We start from the raw sequence: 27270 nt of genomic DNA, 5'->3' as shown, positions 1-27270 counted from the left end.
TTCAAATAGAAGTGGTTCATATTTGCTTAGCAGTTCATTTATGCCTAGAAAGTGTCCATTGCTGTGATCACCTATGTGTTGATTAGAACCCAAAAAATTCAGTTCCCGTTCAGAAAGAAAAAGAATGACATCCAGGATGCACTCAAGAATTTTCTTCCATGAATTGACCTCTGTCGTGAGGTCAGCCAAAAGTAAATTCTCTGACAAAATATTGACAATATTTTATTTCTCCACACACAAAAAGTATATTGATTGAAGTATTTTTGACGGATGTGAAACGTTAGAATTTCTGCGGCAAAATAATGTCACTTTAGGATTTTGGATAAAAAGAGGTTTTTATCCTTCTATTTTCATACCACCACCCCCATTACATGCAATAGTCCTGGCATATCAAAAATTATAGTAGATCAAGGCAGAAGAATACAGAATGTATTGTTCACATGAACCAGAGAATATTATATAGAGTATTATACCAATTGTGGTTTGAATGATAGCGATGTGTCACTCGTAATCTATAGATGTAATTCTCTTCTAAATGTTAGATGGCAATGTCCTACAATATAATTGTGCTATTCACAAGATAATTACAGGATTTATAAAAAATATTCATAGTGCACTACAGGTGGTGTGGCCCAGTAATGGGACACAAGTTTAAAGTTGTACAATGAATGTCTTAGAATAGTCATAGAATCATAGAATAGTAGGGTTGGAAGGGGCCTAACAGGCCATCGAGTCCAACCCCCTGCTCAATGCTCTTCTTTCAGTCCCATCAGTTTATCTCTGTGTCTGTACATATAACCTCATTTGGAGATAACAGCAAGTCTGAATTTGAGGCCGTCTGTGAATGTGATAGGCCCACCTCAAACACATCTTGAGAGGGGCTGTGCTGCTAAGCCCTCCGGTGGTGCATCATTTTCTAAATTGGAGCCTACAGGTAGTACTTAACTGCTCTCACCAAGCCTCCTTTTGAACTTCTAGATTCTATTTCTCTCCATCTGCTCCCTCAAAAGATTTGTTTCCTAGCAGCTATAACATCAGCCCGACAGATCTATGCTTACTCTAACCTGTTATTCAGTACCTTTGAGGCTTAATTTAACAGTTCAATCTACCTGTTGCTTGGACACAAACAAACTGGAGAGGAGGAGCCAGGGCTGAGGGACTAAGCAAAAAACCTCCTTTGCCCTTGGCAGTAGGGAGACATAACCCACTGCGGACACCTCCTTTGCTTTGAAGAGGAAGGAACCTTCACGGTGAGTATCCTATGTTCTGTTCCCAGTTCAGATTGTGATTGCTTCCCTGCCCACAGAGGCGTTGCTAGGTACTTAAAAGATTTGGGGCCCAGACCCATTGGATGCAAGTCTGCATAAAATTTGCACTCGCTAATTCATAGCATTATATATACATTTAGAAATAATTACTAGGATTTATTTAAATTTCACAGAAGGCAAAGCCAGCCAATTCATTTCTCACCAAAATCACCTCAAATAAAATATTTTCATTAATTTGCACCCTTTCCTAGATTATCAGTAGTTCCTCTTCAATTAAAATTAATTTGTAATGGTATGAAAAACCTAAAAATGGCAACTTTTGCACCAAAATAGAGTTTAAAAATTTGACAAGAACACTAAACCAGAAGCAAGCCAAGGGCAAATCAGGAGGTCATCCCCACTTAATTGTCCAATTCCCATCCAGATGCTGCTTTAAAATTTAATGAATACCCCTTCAGTGTATTACCCTGTTCATCATTACCACATGAATTTAATTCATAAATTACATTCAAAGTAAAATTCCATTGTGGGTGGGGTGTTTAAAAAGCTAGATGGGTGATGGGAGGAGCTAAGGCTGGAAAGTGGAGCCGAAGAGGTAGGAAAGGAGCAAGGAAGAAGATTAGGAAAGAAAGTAGAGGGGACAGTTCAGAATGAACAGGCAGGTTTGGAGGTGGGGATTAGAAGAAGGGAAAGGATGGAGCTAGGATTGGACAGCATGAAGGAGAGAGAGGCAGCCTAGAAAGAAAAAGCAGAGAACGGGAGAAATCTCTTCCTTTTTCTGCTCTGCAGTTTCTGGGGTTGTTTCTCCATGTGGTGTGGTCTTTCAAAGCCCAACACATACACCGAGGAAGACATAAGCAGAGCAGGCTCAGAAGCCATAACACACACGCACAAGACCAGGATCTAACACACACTTGGGGTACCTGGAGAAGGACCTCCTCCCTAGATTGTTTAACTCCTTAGGAGGTTTTTCTCTCTCTTTCTTGCCCACTCATCTCCCCACCCCCACTTGATTGATTGATTGATTGAATTTCTTAATCGCCCATTTGGCTGGTCACCCAGCCACTCTGGGCAATGTACAGCAATACAACAGTTTTAAAACAATAAAATTCTATTTTAAAACATTATATTTCTAAAAATACCCTAACCCACCCCAAATGCCTGCCTGAACAACCATGTTTTTAATGCATGGCAGAAGCTCATTAAGGGGGCATGGCAGAGTTCCCTAGGGGGGGAGTTCCACAGAGTGGGGGCCACCACAGAGAAGGCCGTCTCCCTTGGCCTCACCAGACTAGCTGTCCTGGCTGATGGGACAGAGAGAAGGCCATCCGAGGCTGATCTTGTTAGGTGGCCTGTCTGGTGTTGCTGGAGGCGCTCCTTAAGGTAGGCTGGGCCGGAACCATATAGGGTTTTAAAGGTCAAAACCAACACCTTGAATTTGGCCCGCAAAACAACTGGTAACCAGTGCAGCTCCTTCAGCACCGGGTTGATGTGATCATGTCGGCATCTGCCTTTAATTGGGTGAGCTGCCACGTTCTGTACCAGCTGCAGCTTTCGAACTGTCTTCCAGGGTAACCCCACGTACAGCACATTACAGTAGTCTAGACGAGAGGAGACCGGGCATGTACTATTGATGGGAGCAGATGGTTGGGAAGGTAGGGGCGCAGCCGCCGTATCAGATGGAGTTGGTACAGCGCTGTCTGGCTCACAGCTGACACCTGAGCCTCCATGGACAGCTGGGAGTCTAAAATGACCCCCAGGCTGCGGACCTGGTCTTTCAAGGGTAGCCGTACTCCATCAACACCAGGTCAACATCCCCCAACCTCCTCTTGTCTCCCACCAAAAGTACCTTGTTCTTGTCAGGGTTCAGCTTCAGCTTATTCCTCCCCATCCAGCCACTCACTGTCTCCAGACATTTGGACAGGGATTCTACGGCCAACCTTGGTGAAGATTTGAACAAGAGGTAGAGCTGCGTGTCATCCGCATACTGATGACACCGCACCCCAAACTTCCTGATGATAGCCCCCAGCGGCTTCACATATATGTTAATTAGCATCAGGGAGAGGATGGAACCCTGTGGCACCCCGCAAGTGAAACCTCCTCTCCCAGTAATACCCTCTGGTACCTGCCGGAGAGGAAGGACCAGAACAACCGTAATACGGTGTCTCCAATGCCCAGGCGGTCCAGGGGGATACCGTGGTCAACGGTATCAAAAGCTGCCGAGAGGTCGAGGAGAACAAGGAAGGAGCATTTGCCCCTATCCAGAGCCCTCCTCATATCATCCACCAAGGCGACCAAGGCCGTTTCTGTCCCGTGCCCAGTCCTGAAGCCCAATTGAAATGGATCTAGATAATCGGCTTCTTCCAAGTGTGCCTTCAGCTGCATTGCCACCACCCGCTCAATCACCTTGCCCCAAAATGGCAGATTCGAGACTGGGCGAGAGTTGTTCAAGACTTGGGGATCCAAGGAGGGCTTCTTTAAGAGCGGTCTTATCACTGCCTCCTTGAGGGCTGATGGCATCACTCCCTCCTCAAGGGAGGCATTCACCACCGCCCTGATCCCCTCACCCAGTCTCCCTCTGCAGTTCATAATGAGCCAAGATGGGCAAGGATCAAGTAAGCAGAATCAAGATGGGCAAGGATCAAGGTCAGCTTTACAGGTGAAAGCACCTTGTCCACTTCATCAGAAGGAAGAAGCTGGAACCGATCCCACAAAACCGGTTTGCCACAGGCCACCTCTCACTTGCTAACTGTATCCACGGCACACGGAATAACACTCCTGATCTGATCAATTTTATCGGCAAAGTGCCTTGCCAAGGCCTCGCAGGAGGCCTTAGAATGCTCCACTGCTCTCCCTCTCTCCCCCTCCTGGAGGATAATTGTTCTGATCCCATGAAATTAAACTTGGAGGGGGGGAGCTTCCATTGGCAACAATGGAAGGTTTTTTTCTAAAGCTTCATTGCCTTTGGGAGGGGAGATTTTAGGTGCCACAGCACACCGGGAGGGGAGAGTTAACCCTTCACTCTCCAACTGCACTCCCTCTGAAAAGCCCCCCCCACACACACACATTTAAGCTTAGAAAAAAGTTCTCATTGGCACCAAATAAAGATTTTTACAAGTTTAATTGATGTTGGGGTGTGTGTGTGTGTGGGGGGGGGGATTTTTTGGTGGGTATAGCAGCATGTGGAGAGGGGAGGGTTGACACTTTCCTTCCCAGCTGCAGTCCCCCTTCAAAATTGCCCCCTTCATATCAATTAAGCTGAAAACAACAACCTTCCATTGGCACCAATTGACACTTAGGGCTCTGGGGAATAGATCTGGAGCTGTGGGGAAAAGACTCAGGACCCCATGGACCCAGGCCTAGCAATACTGCTGCCCACCCCCTTTTGCAGTTGTTGTGCAGATACTTGGGTTCTCAGGCCATGGTCTATGCTGAACATATAGTTCTCCAGGTTGGTGTGAGGAAGGCATCCCACAATGGGTTAACTCCTGCTATCGCCTGGGGAAAATCAGGGACCATATGTGTACTCTGTTAGTCCCAGGCTCCTCCTTGGCATTTTGTCCCTGCCTTTCACCCAGGAAAAAACTATTTCTCATCTCTCCTCCTTAAAAAAGCTACTTCTATTATTGCTATAATTCTTCTGGCTATAAAAACATTTATTTTCTTACCTGTAACTTCCAAACTTCACCCCAAGTCTTCACCAAGATCATGGTGTCCCTGTTGGCCCATCTACACCTAAAATGAGTACCTACATGGCCTACTCATCTGGTCTCCTTGCAGTCACAAAGCTTCACTGGATCTTTCCTTAACTGTCACCTGCCTTCATCAGCAGAGATTTATCATAAACAGGAAAAAGAGCCAACTAACACCAACGCAATCTCTATTCCATCTTGGAGCTGTACTCAACACCATGAAGAGCTACCTGTTCCTTTCCAAACAGAATGTTCAAACTATAAACCCGAAAGAAGTTTCGAAATCAACACAATGCAGACTTAATGGATCGGAAACACTTCCTGGGCCTCATGATCTCCTGCCTTGGCATCATTCCATGGGCCAGCCTGCATTCTTGCCCCTTACAATGGCTACTACTACCCTTCCAGCTCCAGATTGCCAGGAAGGAACATCGTGTAATCCACCTTAATAAATCAGAGCTTCTCTTCTTTGGTGGCAATGCCTCCCAGACCTTCAGAAGGGCACACCATTCCAGCAACTAGGCAGGATCGTACTAACTACAGATGCCATCCTTGAAGGATGGCCCCCCCACTGCAACAACTATGTAGCCAAAAGGAAATGGCAGCCATCAGAAAAGAAATGCAGCATCATTTGGCTAGAATGCAGAGCAGTACACTTGGGGTCAACGTCAAATGCTCACATGTTCTCATAAGTACAGACAATATTACAACAAAGGTGCAAATTATTTGCCAGAGCAGATCAAAATCTCACTCACTTTGTGAAGACGTTCGGTCCCTGCTGCTATGGGCAGAACAGAATCTTGCCTCAGTTTCAACTCAGCCCTTCAAGGGGACACCGAACCACATGGCAGACTACCTGAGCTGACGGCAGATAGTCCCTGGGGGATGGAGTCTGCATCCTTCAGTATTTCAGGGAGTTCAACACTGCTTTGGCCTACTCACAGTGGTCCTATTCGCTTCACAACACAACCACAAGCTTCCAAGATGCCTTTCCAGATTTCACCGTTACGGAACAGAAGGAATGGATGCACTGAACCTCAGTTGACTGAAGGAGAGAGACTATGCCTTTCCACCAATCCCGATCCTCTCAAGGATGCTGCAAAAGATCAGTCAGGAACAGGCAACAGTCCTCTTGATAGCCCTATTCTGGCCATGCTGATGATGGTTCTCTGAACTCCTGTACCTGGCATATCAAGACCCATGGTTCCGCCCTCAGAAATCAGAACTTCTATCCCAAAGCCCAGTCCTTCACCCAGATCCAGGATGGCTTCAATCCGCATGGCTACTGAAAGATCCATCTATTCCAAACTAGGCTATATGGATGCAGTCACAAAAACCCTGCTGGCATCCTGCAAAGAATCCACCTCATGCATATATGAAATCACTTGGAAGGCTTTCTCCAGATGATGCAAGAGAAAAAAAAGACCAATGCCGAAACAGCAGGGATCAAAGAACTTATTATCTTCCTCCAAGCAGGCCTCAACTTGGGCCTAAAACTCAGCACCTTGCTCTGGCAAACATCAGCCATCTCTTCAGTTCTATCAAAACCAAGATGCCCTCCATTAAGCACACACCATCACCTTAAAAGATTCCTCCGGAGAGCCTGAGAAGCCCTCCCACAATTTACAGATTCCTATCATGGAGCCTACGGGTCCTCTCAGCATTAACAAAAGCTTCTTCTGATCCATTTAAATCTGTATCACTTAGAATATTGTCTCAAAAAGTCTTATTTCTGGTAGCCGGTACTTCTGCACAGCACGCAGAATATCAGAAATAACAACCCTTTCAGTAAGCAAAGGGCTCATCAACTTTCAAAAAGACATGGTGATCCTCAGGACAGATCCGATGTACATCCCCAAAGTTAGCACCTTGTTTCGCAGGTCTCAGGAGCTGATCCTACCCTCCTTCTGTCCTAATTCCTCTCACCCACAGGAGAGGGACTGGCACAAACTGGACATATGCAGGGCAGTAAAAATCTACCTTAAATGTATCCATTTAAATAAAAAGGTTTATTCATATCCTTGCACCCAACAGCTGTGGGCAAAAAAATGTCCAGATCCACATTAGCTAGATGGTTAAAAGCACGCATATTTCTGGCATACGAGGTCTCGCATCTCCCCAAACCCCTCCATGTTATAGCACACTCAACTAGATCAGTAGCCACCTGGGCCACTTTAAGCAGTAATGCATCCTTGGCTGAGATATACTGTACAAGGCAGCAACTTGGAAAAATTCAAATTCTTTCGTTAAACATTATAAAATTGACACACGTGCCTCTGGAGATGCCTCCTTTGATAGGAGGGTAACCCAGCATCACAATAGACTCAGTTAACTCATAAACCTTCTTCCCACTCAAATTGTCAATTAGCTTTAGCATTTCCCATCGTGGGATGCCTTCCTCCCACCAAACTGGAGAACACTGGTACTTACCGAGAGGGTTCCTTCAGGGTTGGTGTGGGGAAGGCACCACAACCACACTCTTATTTTTCACACACAGTTCTACAGCAACTGACCTCTGCGCCCTCAAGCTGGCCCTTCCGCAGGGCTCTAGTCGGTTATTCTTTCAGATGTTATAACTGCCTTAAGATTCATCTGCATGGCCGTCTGGTCTTTCTTATGTCTCCACCTGGCAGAGTTTCTACTATTCTCTGTTTTTGAGCTATAGTGACAGATGGAACTGGCAAGGAGGAGCCTGGGACCAACAGAGCTCTTGAGAATCTGTCACATGATCCCAGCTTTTTCCTGGGCGATAGGGGGAGTTTAACCCATTGTGAATGCCTTCCGCACACCATCCCAAAGGATCCTTTTTGGTAAGTCACAATATTCTGTTCTTACTGAATTTGGGGTAGAATGAGTTGGTGTCTGGCAGACAGTCATTGGGTAGGCAGGTTGAGCATTTTTTTGTGGCTGCATAAAGTGTAATTTTCTGCACGAACCATTTGTTTCCTTTGAGTTTGGCCTCTTTCCTCAATGTGAACTTGGTCTTGAAGCACTACATCAAAATCCTCTAGATCTTCTTGAAATGGGGTGAAGAGTCTTGGCGGGAATGGGCTTTTGTAGCAAAGGCCTGTCTCTTATGGTGACATAATCGCTAAAAAAACCCCAACTGGTCTTTTCAGAAACAGCAGTATTCATTTTCGTGAAATCAACAAAGAATACAAGATGTAATATCTGTGCCTACATTTGTGCTCATCACAGAAGAATGAGACAACCTGACATATGCCTCTTTTCTTTAAACTTGAACAGCTTCCAGGTGGCTCACTGATTTTCAACCCTCTCCAGCAGCAACAGCAGCTCCCCCAATTTCCATCACAGCAGCCTATAACTTCAAGACCTCAGCAACAGGGAGATCAGGTAGGCATACAAATAGAGGGCAACATAGGATTCGTGGGAATATGTGTATGCACCTGTCATCCACCTTGCAATACCCTAGAGTAAAGAGATAGTTGGTTACTTTTGCTCATGACAGCTGCACATGGAAAGGACTTGGAATAACTGCAGTTGAAGTCAAAATCAAAAGGGGTTGACATCAGGGGAGAGCTGTGCTGAAGAACACATGATGCAGTCAGGCTGTTGGCTGATCCTTGCCTGTTCTGGCAGTGGCTCTCGGGAAGAGATCCTTCCCAGCCCTGGAATCTTTCATTCATTTAATTTCTGTACTGCCCAATAGCCAAGGCTCTCTGGGTGGTTCACAAAAATTAAAATCCAGAATACAACATTAAATATTTCTTTAGTGAAGATGTTAGAAGAACCTGGGACCTTCCTCATGCAAAGAATGGGCTCTGCCCCCGAGTTCTGGCCCATCCTCAAACATTTTGAACGTATAAAGCTGTCCTGCTGAGTCAGGCGATTGGTCTGTCTAACCCAGGTTTGCCTACTATGACTGGTAGTGGCTCTCCAAGATACCTGGCGGGATTCTTTTCTAGCCCTGCTACCTGAAATCCTTTTAACTGGAGATAGCCAAAGACTGAACCTGAGCCCTTCTGCATGCAACGCTCCGCTATTGAGCAAAGTAATCTATTTATTGATGCTTTGTTGGTTTTGCATGGTTGAAGCTGCTCTAGCCCACTAGGACGGTGGGCTAGAGCAGCTTCAACCATGGGTTAAAGCTGCTGAGTTAGACAGACTAACCCACACACTTTCTTAGCTGCATCATAGCCTTTTGGCTGCGCTCATTAAACCTCCACAACCTTCATGACCTATTTGCCACAATTCAAATAGTTGGAGGGGGGTGGGGTAAGTGAAGAGAGAATTTATCCTAATAGCATGAGGAAGAACAGAATAGATTTGACGTGAGCCATCATGGATAACACTTTGGGGGACTTTCCTGGGTTTCTGTCCCCATAAAATCAAGTAGAGTTTTGCATAATGATGGCCAGAATGTTCCATGGAATTGATTAAATATTCATTGCAAGATGCATGTATTTGAGTTAAGTGTCGTGGAATGGCCATACTTCATTAGTGTAACAATATAATGATTCCCTTGGGAGACAATGGCTAGCAGGCTGTGTTCTCATAATCCCCTACAACATTTTGTTCCTTTATGCTACAGCTGCCAGACTTGGGTGTGTCTTAAGTAGGTGGAGACATGTATCTCACTCTCCCACTAAATATATAAAAATGACTCTACTCCCTATGTATGTGGGTGCAGCAGTCTGAAGAGGAGAGGGAAGATTAATGCGCTGGACTGAGAGCAAATGCTTGTCCCTCTGAAATAAGGGCAGGATTGTGAAAATTCAACAGCAGTTGACTCCTAATTATCCATGCCTTTGTAATGTGCCTTGTATAATTGAAACAACTGTTAACCCAGCAAACCAATTTCTAGCATTATGCTGGAGCATACTCATCCAACCAAGTTCAAATGGGGATCTTAACTCAACACAAGTAACATAACAAAAATAGTTTATAGTCACAGGCATTAGTTTGCATGAGGCTGGTAAGTAAACAACCACATGAGTATTACTGATGCTGTGCCATGAAGGCTGACTTCATTCGCTATCACATACAATCAATATTGCTCACATGGAATGTGACAGCAACTGCATTTTTCAAGGTGTTTGGAAGCAGGGATTATGAATGGATCATGCTTGAAGGAGAAGAATCACAAGCCTACTTCTGCTCAGCCATTTTATGAAGCCCACTCTTAATTTAAGTGCTGCGTATCACAGAAAATATTATTTAATGTACTATTAAAAGAGAATTCTTGTGTTTATGAAATCAAACAGAAATTATTCTGGGTTAATTGAAAGTGGCTCTACCCAGCAACCTGAGTGAGGGACATCAAGAAAACCTCTGAAAGGGAAGGAATTTGTTTACATGTGGTAGCTCTTTCTGCCACTAATTGGAGAGAGCTAGTTGCTATGCTTGAAATGCTTGATTATTTTATAAATATGGATATAACTTAACACCACTCTTTCTTCATATTTCTACCAGTAGTGGATGTTTTGGTCAGTTGTAACAATTCATAATGGAGATTAATACATTAAATAGTTTCCATAAAATTCTAGGTGCTGTTTAAATTTATGCACTCTGAAAGTTAGAAGGAGTATTCTTAAGTACTGTGTCCAGAAAACGCAAGTGTCTTACCTTGGAGGAGGAGTTTATTCTAGCACAGGCCTTCAAATTCACTGTTTCTCATGGACAGCCATTAAAAAAAAAAGTTAACTGTGAGTAGTAATCTTTTGAAAATGTTTGTGGACCCACCCTTTTATATTAGAGGCTTGCTTTAAACAGGAAGGTGGTGTGGTGGAGGCTGTCCGCCTTAGATAGTGTCTTTGTAGCCAATGGATATTGACCTCACAGACCACAAGAGAGGGCCAATGCAAATGGAACATAGGCTCCATGCAAACCATGGTTTGCAATTTGGGAGTAAATGTTGGAGAGGTGCTTCCCCCTCCCAGCGTTAACTATAACCGCATGTTACATATTTACCAGTGCAAACCATGGTTCACGCAAACCATGAGATTATCTATAGATTGAAACCATGATTTGAAGTGTGTTTGCAAGCCACAGTTATGAGGAAGCATGGTTTACACATTAACCATAGGCCTATTCAGTTATTCTTAAAAGCACTTACTTCAACACGTTCAGTAGGGATGGGTCTGTGCTGAGTAGCTCTGCCCTGATGTTGTGCATGTCAGGTAGCCCCAAGTGTCCACAGGAAGCAGAAGACCTCCTCCTTGCGGCTATTTGCAGACGCCTGGGCGAGGAACTATGTGACAAGTATGACATTGGGGATGGAGCTACTTGGCACAGCCCCACTTGAACACCTGAATAAAGCTCATGGCTTCCATCATTGAAAGTTAATGTTGTGAAGTTACTGCTGGAAAAGAGGAAAATCTCTGGAGAGGGTGGGGAAAGGAATGCACATTGCAGAGGCTGGTTCCTAATTTGCAAGCCATGTTTTGCAGGAAGCCACCATTATCTCTCCACCAGCCCAGGAGAAAATTACCTGTGCTTTGAAAATTACCTGTGTCTAATCAGTTATATGCACGTGTCTCTTGAAATCTAGTTACAGGTAGTTCATTTTCAAAAGAAATTACATGCACAAGAGCATCTTCCAGTTCTGTGTGACATATCCAAGTCCAGTGAGTATCAACCTTTCTTTGCCAGGGTTCTGAGCAAGCCTCCACAAATCAAGACCAGGCTTTATCTGCTCAGCAAGCTGCTGTAGTTAACCTGACTGGAGTAGGGAACTTTATTCAGCCTCAGGAAGCAGGTATGTGTCTACAGGAAGCATCCTGATGGAGTGTTCCACTGCAAATCTGTTTCTTAACCACTGAAAGCCATGGAATACCATGACTTATATGTAGGAGTAATGTAGCAGTAAGTGGATAGGTCAAGTCCTTGCAGATACTCAGAAACTCTTCACATGTCACAACAGGGATTGCATGAGGTCTGTCCCATGGGTAGCACAGGCGGTGGAAGTTTATGGTGACACCAGGATAGGAGCAGAGTGCTATGTAGAGAGATGGAAAATTTCCAGGAATTTTGAAGTCTTGGAAAAGCCATGAGGGGGAAATGGAAATTTGGAAAAAAAAAAATATGTGCAGCGTTTCAGCAAATCTAAATTTACTTTCTCCTTTAAGAATGAGAATGTGAAATATCATGTAGTAATTAGTTAAAATTGTCCTGAAATTGAAATGCTTGGATGTCATAAAAATTATAAATACAGTTAGTGCTAGAGATGGGGTACAAAGATTGAAAAATTGAAAGCCATCAGCATTGTAGCAAGCTAAGGAAGATTTTATTATCTGGGCTTAGAAATAGTATGTAGACCGCAGCATTATCATGCAGAAACAGAAGAAACTTGTATTTTTATAGAAAAAGTTCACAAAAGAATTACTCCTATAATGTAATTAAGGAGTAACAGTGACTTTTGGTATTGCATACCGTCAGCATGGAGTACAGTACACAATGGGGGAATGAGCACCACTGAATTCTGTAAGACCTGCTTCTGACTAAGCATGCGTAGGCAGGAGCAGGCTGCAGGTGTTAGTAATTGAAGATAAAATTAGCTGTACTGAGGGCGCAATCCTATGGAATGCACCCTGGGTACTCGTAAGCCTCCAAACAAGTATCCTATGCAGAGCAGGAGCTGCACGGCATCTCCTGCTCTGCATTTAAGCTAGACAGGCATTTTTGCCCATTGAGCAGAGGCTTCAGGGAGGGGGAGGGAAGGAGGCTGGGTCGGCCACAGGATTTCTCGTATGGTTGCCGCCCCAGTCTCCTCCCTTCCCCAGGGAATGCCCCCCTTTTCCAGTCTCCACCCTCTGTTTTCTGAGTGCAGTGAGGTAGCTGGCATGGTTCTCTCTGTGCTGGCTATGAGGGGGAGGGGGCAGGTAGTGTGGTTTCCTGGCTCTGAGGTTGGAGCCCTGTTTCTGACCTCATAGCCAGGAAACCGAACAATCCTTATGTTCCTCAGACGTTGTCTCGGGAGCATAGGATCGCTCTCTGAATCCATTTATTTTATTTTAGGACTCCTTCCCTCTTCTAGCAAGGGCACATCTACTATGGGTTATGCCCCCCCCCCAATTGCCCAGGGCAAGGCAGGGATAACATGACCAAGCTTTTAACCTAGTCCCTCCAATTGGCTCCTCCATTTATTCCCTGCCTTTGCTCAGGACAGAGCTTCTCTCATTTACTCAGCCTTCAGCCCCTTCAAGTTATTCCTTTCCTTTTCAACTATTCTTTTTATTCTCAATTCTCCTTACTGTTTTTTTTTAAAACTTTCTTTCTTTCTTTCTTTCTTTCTTTCTTTCTTTCTTTCTTTCTTTCTATATCGCCCAATAGCCAAAGCTGTCTGGGCGGTTCACAAAAATTAAAACCACGAAGTACAGGATAAAACAATATAAAATATGAAAGCTTAAACCTAAAATATAAAAGTGCAACCAGAATAAAACCTAGCAGTAATGCAGAGATTTAAAATACCGATTTAAAACAGCACAGCTAAAAGGCTAGAATCCTAAAATGCTGGGAAAATAAAAAGGGTTTCACCTGGCGCTGGAAGGAGTACAACTACAACGTAGGTGCTAGGCGAACCTCTCTAGGGAGCTCATTCCACAACCAGGGCGCCACAGCAGAAAAGGTCCTCTTCCTGGTAGCCACCTGCCTCACTTCCTTTGGCAGGGGCTCTCAGAGAAGGACCCCTGAAGATGATCTTACAGTTTGGGCAGGTGATCCTTCAGATACCCTGGCTCCAAGCCGTTTAGTGCTTTGAATGTTAATACCAGCACTTTGAATCGGGTCCAGACATGGACTGGCAGCCGGTGCAGCTGGAAAAGTACTGGCGTAATGTGATCTCGTTGGCCAGGCCCCGTAACAATCTTGCTGCCTTGTTTTGGACCAGCAGAAGTTTCCAGACTGTTTTCAGAGGCAGCCCCTCTTATAACACATTGCAGTAATCCAGACAAGAGGTTATCAGAGCATGGATAACTGTAGCTAGGCTATCTCTGTCCAGGTAAGGGCATAGTAGGTATATCAGCTTAAGCTGATGAAAGGTGCTCCGTGCCCCCGAGGCCACCTGTGCTTCAAATGACAGTTCTAGTTCCAAGAGCACCCCCAAATTGCAAACCTGATCCTTTAGAGGGAGTGCAGCCCCCTCCAGAGCAGCTTGAACATCACCTAGCCAGGCAGACGAACCACCCACTAACAGTACCTCTCTCATGCCTGGATTGAGTTTCTTTATTGGCCCAGGCCCTGATTCAGAACAGCCACTGCCTCATCTGGTTTTGATGAGAAAGAGAGGTAGAGCTGGGTGTCATCTGCATATTGATAGCACCTCAGTCCACACCTCTGGATAACCTCCCCCAGTGGTTTCATGTAGATGTTGAACAGCATGGGGGATAAAATGGAGCCCTGTGGCACCCCATGGCATAGTTGCCAAAGCACAGAGCAATAATCCCCCAGCACCACCTTCTGGAATCGGTTATCCAAGTAGGAGCGGAACCACTTTTACTCTCCGATATTCTTCTTCCTTCTCCTCTGCTCCTGAGCTGGCTGCCTGTATTTCTACCTCCAATGAGCTACAGCACATCCCAAAGCCAAAAGCTCTACCACTCTATCAGAACAGTGGCCATTTCAACTGCTTTTAGCACTAATGCTCCTCTGTCAGATTTGTAAGGCCGCCACCTGGTCCACCTCCAATGCATTTGTAAAGCACATTGGCAACTTACGACTCAGCCGAGGCCGCCTTTGGGTGGAGAGTGCTGCAGCAGGTGGTACCAAAACCATAAGATTCAGCCTCTTCCCCCCCTTAAATTACTGATTGGCTTGTGCACATCTCATAATAGATGCCTCCTTGCTAGAACAGGGAACGGAACATTGGATACCCACCATGAAGGCTCCGTCGTGTTCGTAGTAAAGGAGGCATCTACACCATGAGTATCCAATGTTTTGATCTCGATAAATAATGTATCTTTGAAAATACTAGAATAACGCAAGTTTATTTGTTTAATCTAGAAGATTCTTAAGAGTCTTGCAGAAAATTGAAAGTTTGCATGAACTTTAAAGATGCCTCTAAACTCTTCTTTACGGGTCAGTTTGTTCCTTGAATGCATGTGTATATTTTCAAACATTCATCAGTTTATTTCACATGATGCAGAGAAATTAGAGCAAGAGGAGTCAGAGGCTATGTTCTGTAAAAGTCTTGCCATAATTTTTACAGGATTAATATGCTTGGCAGACTTCTAGTTTGAATTAATTATCCTAAGATGTACTTTTAGCATTCTGTACTTTTAGAAAAACTTTTCCAACAAACTCCTAAGTGTTGCTGGTTTGGCAATCCAGACAAATGCAGAAGCAGTACTAACTTTTGGATTTTAGAACTAGGAATATTGCAGAAGTGTGGTTGGCTTTAACAACATTTCAAAAGATATTCATTCTGAAAGAGAAATTACAAGATAATGGAGATATTAAATTTTGCCCCAAATTCCACCCCTTTTCATTGAAAAATGCGGGGGGAGGTTCCCCCAGGCCTATGCATTTGTTCAGTGATGGCATAGAATTAGGTCTGCACTGCTGCCTGAGTCTCCTGTACTGTGCTGGAGCCAAGACTGTATCAAGACACACAGGGCTGCAGAGGCATCCCATGCATTATACTGGCATTTCATGCTTTGGCAAATGTGCCACAAATCTAGTCCAAACAGATTGGCTATCACTGGTCTATCCTAAAGTTTCTCTGGCTGGGACATTCCAGTAAAATGTGAGCATGATTGTAGACCGACAAATACATTTTATACCAGAGTGAAGCATGTTCTTACAAGCATTTTCACACTAATCTGATTACTACAGTTCTTCTGTTCAGTACAAATTGGTAGAGTACAACTATTCAATTACATACTTAGCCTGGAAATGGAAACATAGTTTGCATCCTGCATTGGTTCAGTGTGCTCTCAGGAAATTCCTTTCTGAAACAAAGTAGATATATGTCTTCCATGCTTCATTATGAAGCAGTTCTTTAAGCCCATAGCTAGAGATATGAAGGCCCATAAAAAAAAACCTGGAAAATTGGGAGGGCGGGTGTCCTATGCTTTTCCAAGAACTTGTTTTGTTTTTTTTCTGAAAAATTGAACAGCTTTGGCTTATGAAATATTTTCTTTTAGAATTTAAGACAAAATTTTATATATTGTTACCAAGCCTTTACTGCTCCCAAATGATTTCTAATAACTATGTAATAAGAAGACTTTTATAGAAAGACTAGAGATGTAAAATGTGTGGAAATAATGAAGCCATGAGGAAAACCATTTTTTTAATCTTCTCTGTAAGATTCCCAGCATAGTTAATTATTCCATTCCTTATTAAAATTATTGATCTAATATATCTTTTACTGATAGACATTTAGGGATGTCAGAAGAATCAGATACCCTGACCTCAGAACCCTTTGCCTCACAGCATGGAAGGTGGAAAACCATACTGATTCTTTCAAGAGATATTAGAGGTTATGACTGTCTCTCGTAAACCTTCCACTCGAACCTCATACACTGTGAAATGAAGGACATTTTCAGCTTTTCTCATACCAACAGGACAGAATCCAAAGTCTTGCAACCTTTCATGAGTACTTAAATTTGTCCTCTCCCTTAGAACTATGGGACTAGCACAAATCATCTCTCAGAGTCTACCTGGCAGTGAAATTAACTAATCATGACAAAGCCGAGGGTTACTCCCTCTACTCACACCCAAATGTTAAGCATTACTTAAGAGACTCTCCAGTCTTCATCTGCCAGTCACCCTACCTATCGCAGCATGGAGCCTGTTGGAACCGGCACAACTCACAGTGAAACTGTTGGCTACAGACAGTTTAAGGCTCCTTGCGATGAAAGTGGCTTTCCTCATTGCGATCAATTTGCCATGCAGAACAGGTGAGCTCTGCGCTCTTTGCCACAATCAGCCATATTTGACATTCCACAGAGATAAGGTAGTTCTGAGCCCAGACTGTGCCTTTCTCCCTAAAGTGATGTCACAGTTTCATTTGATTCATGACATTGTGTTATTCCTTCCACACCCTACCTCCCGTTGGAGGTCAGACTTCACTCTTTGGATGTTAGAAGGGCATTTGCATTCTATTTGCACTGAATGGCAACGTTGCAGACCTCCCCTTGTCTGCCTGTATGCTACTCTGGCCTGAAGAAAGGCTACCCCGTATCCTCACGTGCTTTGCCAAATGCATGGTGTTGACCTACTCCTTGCATACGAGCAGGCACACCTTCCCACTCCTCTGCATGTGTGTGACCACTCAGCTAGGGCCATCTGCCACTTTTCTTAGGGGGATCCCACTCCCCCAGCAATGCTTCAGCATGGGCTCAGCCTTCATCAAGCACGACGGCCTGCATGTCAGGCCCATATAGATGCAGCCTTTGACAGAGAGATGTGAAATTTCTGGAAATTTTGAAAACTTTAAAAAGTGAACTCAGTAACTTTGTTCTTATTGTCCAAATACATTTTAATATACCAAACATGATTAATTTTATGAGCACACCAAATTATACATAAGATATTTTAGATTCCTAGTTTACGTCCAACCAGAGGGAACTTCAGCAACTAATCCCTAAAACATCTGAATCATCCTAGAAGCCAAAAGAAGCAGGAAGAACTGGAGGCAGAAGAAGACAAGTCCAGAAACAAAACGCTATAGAACAAAACCCAAACTGTCAAGAATGTACATTTTCTTCCACATTATGATATGGTGACTCTATTCACATATTGGGCAACTGAGCATCTTGGAGCATCCCAAAATGTATATCAGTAATAGATGCATTGGATCGATAATTTTAATAAGAAATGGTAGAAATAACTATCTTGAGAACCTTACAGAGAGGATTAAAAAACATTTTTCCCCATGGCTTAATTATTTCTAGACATTTTACATCTCTACTCTTTCTAAAAGGTCTTATTACATAATTTCAGAAATCATTTTGGGGGCAGTAAAGGCTTGGTAACAACATATAAACACCTTGTCTTAAATGCTAAAAGAAAATATTTCATAATCCAAAACTGTTTAATTTTTTGGGAAAAAACAAAAATGGTCCTCAGAAAAAAATGGAAAAAAATGTTTTTTCCCTGGAATTTTTCTGTTTTTTCTTCCAGGCCTTCACATCTCTACTTTGGCAGAGCCATTCTCTCTACAGTTTTGGCATGACATTTCCGTCCTCCAGAAAATCTCTTGCTTTTCAGTCAGCCATATACAGAGTGGCCCAAAAGTAGGTATACAGTTGTTTAGAATGTTGATGGGAGGGGGAGAGAATGTGTGAGGTGAAGATGTGTGGGTGGAGTCAGAATGACATTTGGGAAGAGTGAGTGACAGGGAGTGACAGTTAAATCAGTTAAGTGTAGAGAGTGAGGGGAGTGAGGCCCTTAAGTAGGCATACAGTTGTTTAGTTGTTTAGTTATTTTTTTTACTGATACTGTGAATGATGGCAGCGAACTTGAGTCAAGAACATACTGTATACCTACTTTTGGGCCACTCTGTATAGGAGTGACCACGAGGAAGGAGGAGAGGTTGCTTACTTGTAACTGTGGTTCTTCAAGTGGTTTTCTGTGAACTCACACTACCCACCTTCCTCCCAGCTTCAGTGTCTAGCTCTCCATTATTCCTCTGCTGTGGCTGACTGGAACTGAAGGGCAGGTGGGACCCATGCCTGGAGAGCATGGTGGGTGGGACTCCCGCCTAAATTCTGTTCAGCTCTAGAATGTTCTGAATGTCTGTTCTGTGCAGGCATATAACCGATATGTGTGAGACCACTTGAAGGACCCTGTCCTTTTAAACTTGTTCATAAATGAACTGGAGCTAACGATGAGCAGTGAGGTGGCCAGGTTTGCTTATGTCACAAATTTATTCAGGATGGTAAAAACATAAAGAATGGCAAGAAACTCTAAAAGGATCTTTCTGAAGTGGGGGAATGGGCATTAAAATGCAATTCAATATAAGTAAGGGTAAAGTTATGCATGTTGGAACAAAAAATCTTTGCATGTACATTTTTTAATTATTTGTTACATTTATATCCTGCCTTTCCTCAAGGCAGCATACATGATCCTCCTCCCTCTCCCTTTTATCCTCACAGAAACCCTCTGAGGTAGGTTAGGTTGAGAGTCAATGACTGGCCCAAAGTCACCCAGTGAGCTCCATGGGCAAGTCGGGACTAGAACCAGGGTCTCCCCAGGCACTAGTCCAACACTCTACGCCATAGTGGCACTCTCACATGCCACGCTGACAGCGTCTTCGCTGGCAGTGACTGACAATGAAGGGGTCTTGGTGTTATGATGAAGAAGTAAATGGACGTAATGACCTGGTGTGCAGTAGCTGTGAAAAAGGCAAATTCCTGTTGGAGATGACTAGAAAGGGGATTGAAAACAAAGCTGCCAATATTGTATTGCTTTTGTACAAAACTGTGATGGAGCCATACTTGGAATACTGTGTACAGTTTTGGAAGCCACATCTCAAGAAGGATATTGTAGAGGTGGATGCTGAGATCAGAACTGTACAGAGCAGTGGTGGCTGGTGCCCACTGAGGCTGGTGGAGCAGAACCAAGGGGTCACCAGAGGCAGAGCAGTATTTTGAATTCCCAGCAACCCATACCACAGAAAAGGGAAACTGAGACACATGAGTGCAAAACAGGTGGGGGAACCAACACAGACACACAAAAATACTTCTTTAGGGCCACATTTTCCTCTTCCAGCAACTACTCCCATTGCAGAGAATCATGACTTCAAGACCATGAGCACAAAGCAGCAAATGGGGCAGAGGGGTCGGGGGAGAGAGAATCCACACAGCCACACAAAATCATCATCGTTATCCATTGTAACTGGAAACACTGAGAGAATATGCCTGCAAAGTTGAGTATTCAGGGAATGGGATAATGGTCATCATCCACACAAAAGCACTCCTTTGGCCCCATATTTCTCCATTCCAGCAACAATCCGTATTATAGAGAAGGACTCTATAATTATAAATATAAATATAATTTAACGACTTTAAAGTCATGATTGCAAAACAGTGGGGTGGGGCTCCATTCAGTCCAGGCATTAATCAACTCATAAGTTGAACTGAATTTCTCAGGAGTAAGTATGGTAGCAATATCTGAGAACATTCAAACATGTTGACAGAGCATCATTCCTCAAACCACCCCTCTTTATATGTCTACTCTTTTCAGAAGTAACTGTGAGAAGCAGCATAATGCAAAAGTTGGGTTTACGCATGTCTACTAACAAGTAAGGATGACTGGATTCCTCAGGAGTAAGCATGGGTAGAAAGTAATAGCATCCAGAATACAACCTTCTCATGTTAATAACAATAACAATAATCTCAGAGCAACAAAGAACAGCAGGCTTTGGAAGCAAATACCCTTCCTTGTGCTGCTAAAAAGGGAAGAAGAAGCTGGCAAAGAGCTAATGTTGCTGACAGAATAGATATGTAATTTTGAGATTCCGTTATTAAACTTTAAAGTGTTAGTATATATTCCTCTTGCTTCTCCAACCAGCTTAAACAAACACACACAGACACACACACACACCCTCTCTTTGGAGCAGTTTCAAATTAATCAACATGTTGGAGGCAGCCATAAGAAGCAATGTTGCCCAGCTGCCTGCTCAAGAACCTGAGCAGTTCAGTCTGAATGGCACCAATCAGTTGCTGGGCTGAGGGCATCTGCTGTTTCACATTTCTTCTCTGGTCACAACCTGATGCCTGGGAGGTGGGGTATTTACTTCCATATTTGACATCCAGGCAGGTCAGCACTGGAAAACGCTTTTGCCTGCCTGCCTGATGCCACCTTGGCTATAGCTCTGTTATGCCAGAACAGGCAATGAACAAAAGTGCATGGGCAAAAGAGAAAGCTTTCCACAAATGATGGTAAGTGCTGATATGGTACTGGCTAAGCATGGCGTGGCAGCGCTTACAATAACATTCTTTTTTCTTTTCTTTTTTTGCTCTTTGGGTCCTGGGAGTTTGAGATGGGGCAGGGCTCTGCCCCAGTAGACAGTATTCAAAGTATGTTTATGCTATTGATTTATATTAAGGCGTTACAATACTGGTAGTTTTCACTACTTTTCGTAGTAATCCCTAACATATAATTCACCTTTTCACTGCTACTGCACACTGCCCTAATGATCCCTAGCATGGAATTTGCCTTTTTCATATCTGCTGCGCACTGGATTGAGCTTTCCATCGTGGCCGTCAATCTCTTTCATGGTTAGTCACTGCTCGCTTACACCCTCGGTGTACACATGGTTAGGATTTGTTTGCCCTTGATGTGCATCACTTACACTTAACTACGGTTGGCATTTTATTGCCCATTTACCTAGTTTGGAGAAGTCCTCCTTCTGGAGCACTTTGCAATTCATTTTGACTTTCACCAACTTGAATAATTTAGTGTCATCTGCCTACTTGGCCAGCTCACCCTGAACTACAGATAATTTATGAGCCAAGTTAAAAAGCTGCAATCCCTATACAAATCCTTGGGACACCCTGCCTCTTGCTTGCTTCTACTGTGAGAACTGTCTGTTCATTACCAGTCCACAAGAAGACCCATTCTCTTATCCTATGACTCCTAAATTTACTCAGGAGCTTTCTACATTTACAAGATCATTCACATGCTTGTTGACAGTCTCAAAGAACTGAAAGATGAAGAGAAGCGATGTTGATGCTACTTCAGCAACTTTTTGATAGATTTATCTTTAATCATGCTTTCCACCAGTTCACTAGAACAGATATTTAGAGCACAGTCCTATCTGGATGTCCATCAGTCTCTGAACTCAGAGGCTGACAGGCATCCTATGCAGAGTGGGAGAAGCGTGGAGACAACTGTTGCCTCCGTGCTTCTCCCACACTACATTTTTGCTAGCCATTTCTGCTCATCTAGCTAGGGCTCTGCCGGGGGGGGGGGGGGGGACTGGGGATAGTTCGTATCCCGCTTCCCCAGTCCCCTCCCTGCCCTGCCCACAGAACCGCCCCCTTTCTGTCCTCTCTGCAATCGCTTTTGTGAGCATGGAGAGGCAGTCAGCATGGTTCTCTCCATGCTGGCTGCAAGGGGGAGGTGATCTCAGACTCCTAGGTCCGAGGTTGGAGCACTGGCTCCAACCTCTGATCCAGGAATCCAACCCAGATGCTGTCTAGCGGCCATAGGATTGTTCTCCCCACTACATGGCTGTTTTCAGGTTCTCTGGTACATAGGCCAATCTTGGGGACAAGTGACATATTTTTGTAAGAAGATCAGCAATTTTGTATTTGAGTTTTTTGAGAATTCTCAAGTGGATGCCATCCAAACTCAGTGATTTGTTAACTTTAAATTGGAAAATAACTTCTAGAACTTAATCTCTTGTTACCCCTAGTGCCATCCAGCCCATGCTTTGCTAACTTGCTAATTGACCGTGTTCTCCTTCTGAATCATCTGTCTGCAATGGGACTGGGGGGCACTATTATATGGTGGCTCTCCCACACTGGAAGCATTCAAGATGAGGCTGGACAGCCATCTGTCAGGGATACTCTAACTTGGATTCCTGCATTGAGCAGGGGGTTGGACTTGATGGCCTTGTAGGCGCCTTCCAACCCTACTATTCTATGATTCTGTGGTCCTCCTTGGAGGGGCAACCTCAGAAGGAGGTGCCACGGGATTCCTGTTCGATGCGGTGGCTGTTGGCTTATGGTGTCCCTCAGGTTTCCATCTTATCCCCCATAATATTTAACATACATATGAAACTGCTGGGAGAGATCATCTGGAGTTTTGCGGTTCAATGCCACCAGTATGCTGATGACACCCAACTCTATCTCTCCTTTTCATTTAAATCCAAGGAAGCTTTTCTGGTTCTAAGTTACTAGACATCAGTAATGGACTGGATGATGGCAAACAAATTGAAGCTGAATCCGGACAAGACACAGGTGCTCCTCGTTAGTCAAAAGGCAGATCAGGGAATAGTGATTCAACCTGTGCTGGATGGGGTAACTCCCGCGAAGACTCAAGCTTGCAGTTTGGGTGTACTCTTGGACTTGGCCCTGAAGCTGGATGCCCAGGTCATGGGGGTGGCCAGGAGTACACTTGCACAGGCACAGCTGAGGCCAGCCGCACCCATTCCTAGAGATGTCTGATCTGGCCACAGTGACATATGCCGTAGTTATATCTGCAGTTTGGCTTACAGTTTGAGTGTACTCTTTGACTCAGCCCTGAACCTGCATGCCGAGCTCTCAACAGTACCTAGGGGTGCTAATTGGGGTAGACACATGGTTGCTGTGGAGGCCATGAAGTCCTGAGCCACTCCTGACAAGGGGGCCTTAGCATGTATGTTGAAGTCTCCCAGCACAAAGAAGGGAGACTGTTGCGCAGCTGGGCGGGTGGTACACCAGCAGAATCCCTATTCTGTCTCAAACACCCACTTTCCGATACGCACACTCGGAACTAGAAGACTGCGGCATGGAGCACCTGGGTAGGGCAACAGAATCACGATAGCTCACTGCAACTCCAGCTCACTGCCCCCAAGTCTTGTCTGGTTCAGCATGGAGAACCCAGGTGGGCAAAGCTTGGAGAGATTTACTCCCCCAGTCTCATTCAACCAGGCCTCTGTAGTACGGGCCAGGTCAGCACGTTCATCCAGGATTAAGTCCTGGATGGCTGGTGTTTTCCCATTCACCAACCTGTCATTCAGCAGCAGTACCGTCAATGCAGGGGAACTGTCACCAAGGCTATCTGATATGGGAGTCAGTCTGGGAGTGGCCAGCACCCTGTTGTGTCCCCCACCTCCCTGAGCCAGCTGACTCCCGCCACCTCTTCCTCTGCCCTCTGCTGTTTCAGTGGCCGCCACCTGTGCCCTTCCACCTTTCTGTGCCTTTTTAAAACAGGCAGTAGTTATAGGTTGAATAATGCTCAAGAAGGCAGATATACAGGCAATCCATTTCCTTCTCCCCTTTGTCCAACAGATTAGATACCAGCCACAGGAAGCTGATGCAATCTTTTCTAAGGTGGCAGAAGGTCTCTTGGAGAGAATGCAAGGCCAGGGGTCTGGTCCTGCGAAGAGGCAGTTGTTCCCCGGCCCCAGAAAGTCTCCGTAGAGCAGCCACAGTAGAAGTCAGGAAGTACAGTGGTAAAGCTCGCTTACAGTCTACCTGGGCAGGTGTCCCTTCTGTGTCTTCTTGTAGCAGGGGGGTGCTGGTGGTCTGTCTGGGCTATCAGCCTGTGCACTTCCTTAGCAACCTGTCCTACCTCCTATACGTGCCCTTTTTATTTTCAGATCATCATTAAGCATTTTGTGTAGCTATATTGGCATCATCTGTTGTCCTCCTTATTTTCCTCATTGGGATTATTTCTGATTGTGCCTTTAGTATCTCCCTTTTCAGGAATTCCCATCTCTCTTGAACTACTCTTCCTGTTAAATTTCTTTGGCATTGAATCCAACTTATCATAGATCTGGATTTATTAAAATCAGATGTCCTGGAGTCAAAGGAATGCATCTGACTACCCTCAGCATTAGTTTTCCTTTAAATCATAGAATAGTAGGGTTGGAAGGGCCTACAAGACCATCGAGTCCAACTGCCTGTTCAATGCAGGAATCCAAGTCAAAGCATCCCCAACAGATGGCTGTCCAGCTTCATCTTGAAGGCCTCCAGGGCGGGAGAGCCCACTACCTCCCTAGGTAATTGATTCCATTGTTGTATTGCTCTATGGTCACTTGGACATGGTCACTCCCCCCCCCCCCAAAGTTTCTGCTACTTTCACCTTGTCAGGTAACCTCTGTTGGTCAGAATCAAGTCAAGGATTCCTTCGTTCCTGCCTCCAACCTCTGAAGGAGAAAGTTGCCAGGAATTTCCTTGAGAGACCATGCCTGGCAGAGTTTGTCCTCCAGCAGATATCAGAGTAATTAAAATCACCCATTACTGCTACTTAATGCTTCCTTAACATATCTGCTATTTGTTTTTAGAAAGCATCATCTACATCTTCTTGGTCAGTAGTAGACCCTAACAACAGTATTGTTTCTGTTCCTCCATTTATTTTAACCCAAATGCCTTCAACAGGGCCACCATGTTCATTCTCTTGACTTTGTGCGGGTGCATTTCTTACATACAGTGCAGCTCCTCCCACTTCTCTGGCTTCTGTTCTTTTTGAACAGATTATATCTTTCAACAGATTATATCCTTCAATTCCACTCATGGGAGTTATCCCAACTGTCTTCTACCTATTAAGTCATATTTACTTTCTCGAATCAAGAGTTCAGGTTCTTGTATTCTAAGCATTAATATAAGGACATTAAAAGCCATGAATTTTATGCTCCAATTACCTCCCTGCATTTTTATTAAGAGGTTTAACAGGCCCCACTACAGCTGCTTTCCCAGTTCCAGCTACCATGCAGCCCTTATCTGTAATCCTGTAATATACAGCCCTTATCTGTATATCTGAGCTTTTGTCTCCATCCCCCTCAGGATTCAGTTTAAAGCCCTCCTGAACAAATTCACCATTATGCGGGCAAACACATTCTTCCCAGTATTAGTGAGATGCAGTCCATCTCCTGCCAGCAGTCCTTCATTCAAAGAGCATAAATCAAATCTCTCCCGGCAATACCATCTTCATAGTTCACATGCATAATTCTTTCCCTTTCTGGTTCTCTTCAGTGATACCTTTCCTAATCTTTGGTACCCATGCTAGCAGAGTTTCTGTTACTGTGGTTTAAAATAAACTTTTAAGAGTTCTGGAGAGATTTGAGCCTCTTGACTTTCCCTTTCAACTTCTGTCTTAGTTCCCTTATCCTTTAGAAGCGGCTTCTTTTGAAATCAACTATGACTGTGTGGGGGTGGGGGAGTTGGCAGTAGTTTACTTGCATATATTGCATTTAATAGCATTGTGGTGACTGTTCCCAATTGGTTCAAAAATACTTATTTCTTACATCAGGTCCTGGGTGCCGCTTAGGACCTTCCCTCTGGTCGGTTCCATAATCATCAGTTCTAAGGTATAGTAATTTAAGGTATCTAGAAAGGGCTACCCATCTACCCAGTCTGTGTGAGGGTTATTGGAATTATCCAGTATTAGAACACATTCTTTGGATGCCATCCTGATTTCTTTCTCCATACCACAATCACCTGAAGCAGTTTGTCTGGGAGACAATAGTATGATTAGAAACAGAGATAAGGAGAAAACAAATTAAAGCTGTACAGGATCCTGTGTTTTATAAGCAAATAGTTACATATAATGACATGAATAACAAAAACCTACTAGGCTGGGTCTGTAAAATATATTACAACATAATATTGCAACATAAACTGAACATGTTTTGTCACAAAGAGGTCTTCATCAGTGGCCTAGCATAGCATGACAGGATTCAACGAAACAAATTTTATAAGCAATACAAGTAATTAGAGGTCAGCACTTCCAAAATCCAAAACCAATTTATATACAAAAACACCCAATAGGCTTTGGCTCTTGTATACAAAACTTTGAAGAAAATTTTATCTTCTTTCTTTGAAACACTTTCTTTCTTTTAGGATGATTGTGAACAACCATCCTAAACAGACTAACAATTTTCAAAAATCGTTGATCTGAATCAAAAACATGTCTGTCTGAATTTCCAAATTACAAAATTAATGTTCTCAGTACTTAACAATTAAGACTCTCCAAAACTGATAAATGTATTATTTATAAATTATTTATAATGAATTATAAATTATTTATAACTGATTATTTATAAATGTATAAATTGGCGTTTTTGGGCCAGTGGGCACATTTGAGAAAGTGCTGTGGGCACCACCACAAAGTGGCTCCCATAGAGGATGTGGCTAGTCGCATAATGGCTGCTGTGGGGGCTGGATAGACAAGGGTTGGGAGAGAAAAATAGAGAGGCTGGGAGGAGAAAAAGGAAGGAGTTGCTTTCTGGGCCATTCAATCTTCTTCTGTCCACACAGACCGTTCCCTTTTGTGCGCTCTCTCCCCCCCCCACTCCCAGCCTCTAGCCTCGCTATTTCTCCCCCCCCCCCACTACCACCTCTTTACCTCACTGTTTCTCTCCCCTCTACCCTTTTGCCGTGCCTTCTTTTCCTGCCTGCTGAACAGTGGCAGGTTCAGGAACAGGAGGGAGAACCTGGCCTAACATTTTCCAGTTTATTAAAAAAAATTTGAAGGGGGCAGGGAGTGAAGAGCTGTGCGGGCACCATTGGAGGTACCTCGGGCATCATGGCACCCGCAGGCACTGCGTTGGGGACCCCCGTTATACCCTGTTCTTCTGAAAGTGCTAGTGATATTTTACAGAACCATGCATATTTCAGTTTTTAATTGTTTACATGTCATTATATGTAACCACTTCCTTATATAATAAAGGATCTCGTACAGTGTTCATTATTTCT

General features: G+C 44.0%; 1 protein-coding gene across 18 annotated transcripts in view; it reads left to right on the top strand.

The window, feature by feature from the left end:
* Window positions 1-27270, top strand: part of SUPT20H (SPT20 homolog, SAGA complex component) — a 98074-nt gene that overhangs the window by 66375 nt on the left and 4429 nt on the right. For 6 of the 18 annotated variants that reach the window (XM_084835431.1, XM_084835422.1, XM_084835421.1 and 3 more), the window contains 2 exons: window positions 8207-8314; window positions 11573-11678. In XM_084835431.1, the coding sequence (XP_084691557.1) occupies window positions 8207-8314; window positions 11573-11678 (214 nt within the window). Of the gene's footprint in view, window positions 1-7593; window positions 7760-8206; window positions 8315-11471; window positions 11734-18043; window positions 18157-27270 lie in introns of those variants that run through there. The other 12 variants (XM_084835427.1, XM_084835428.1, XM_084835425.1 and 9 more) reach the window with 6 other exon arrangements.

The sequence above is a fragment of the Heloderma suspectum genome, chromosome 2 (assembly GCF_057233095.1).
Source record: "Heloderma suspectum isolate Gila_16-S chromosome 2, 16-S_ref, whole genome shotgun sequence".
In the NCBI taxonomy this organism is placed as follows: domain Eukaryota; kingdom Metazoa; phylum Chordata; class Lepidosauria; order Squamata; family Helodermatidae; genus Heloderma; species Heloderma suspectum.
The sequence above is the reverse complement of the archived record's forward strand: the minus strand, read 5'-3'. Positions and strand labels throughout refer to the sequence as shown.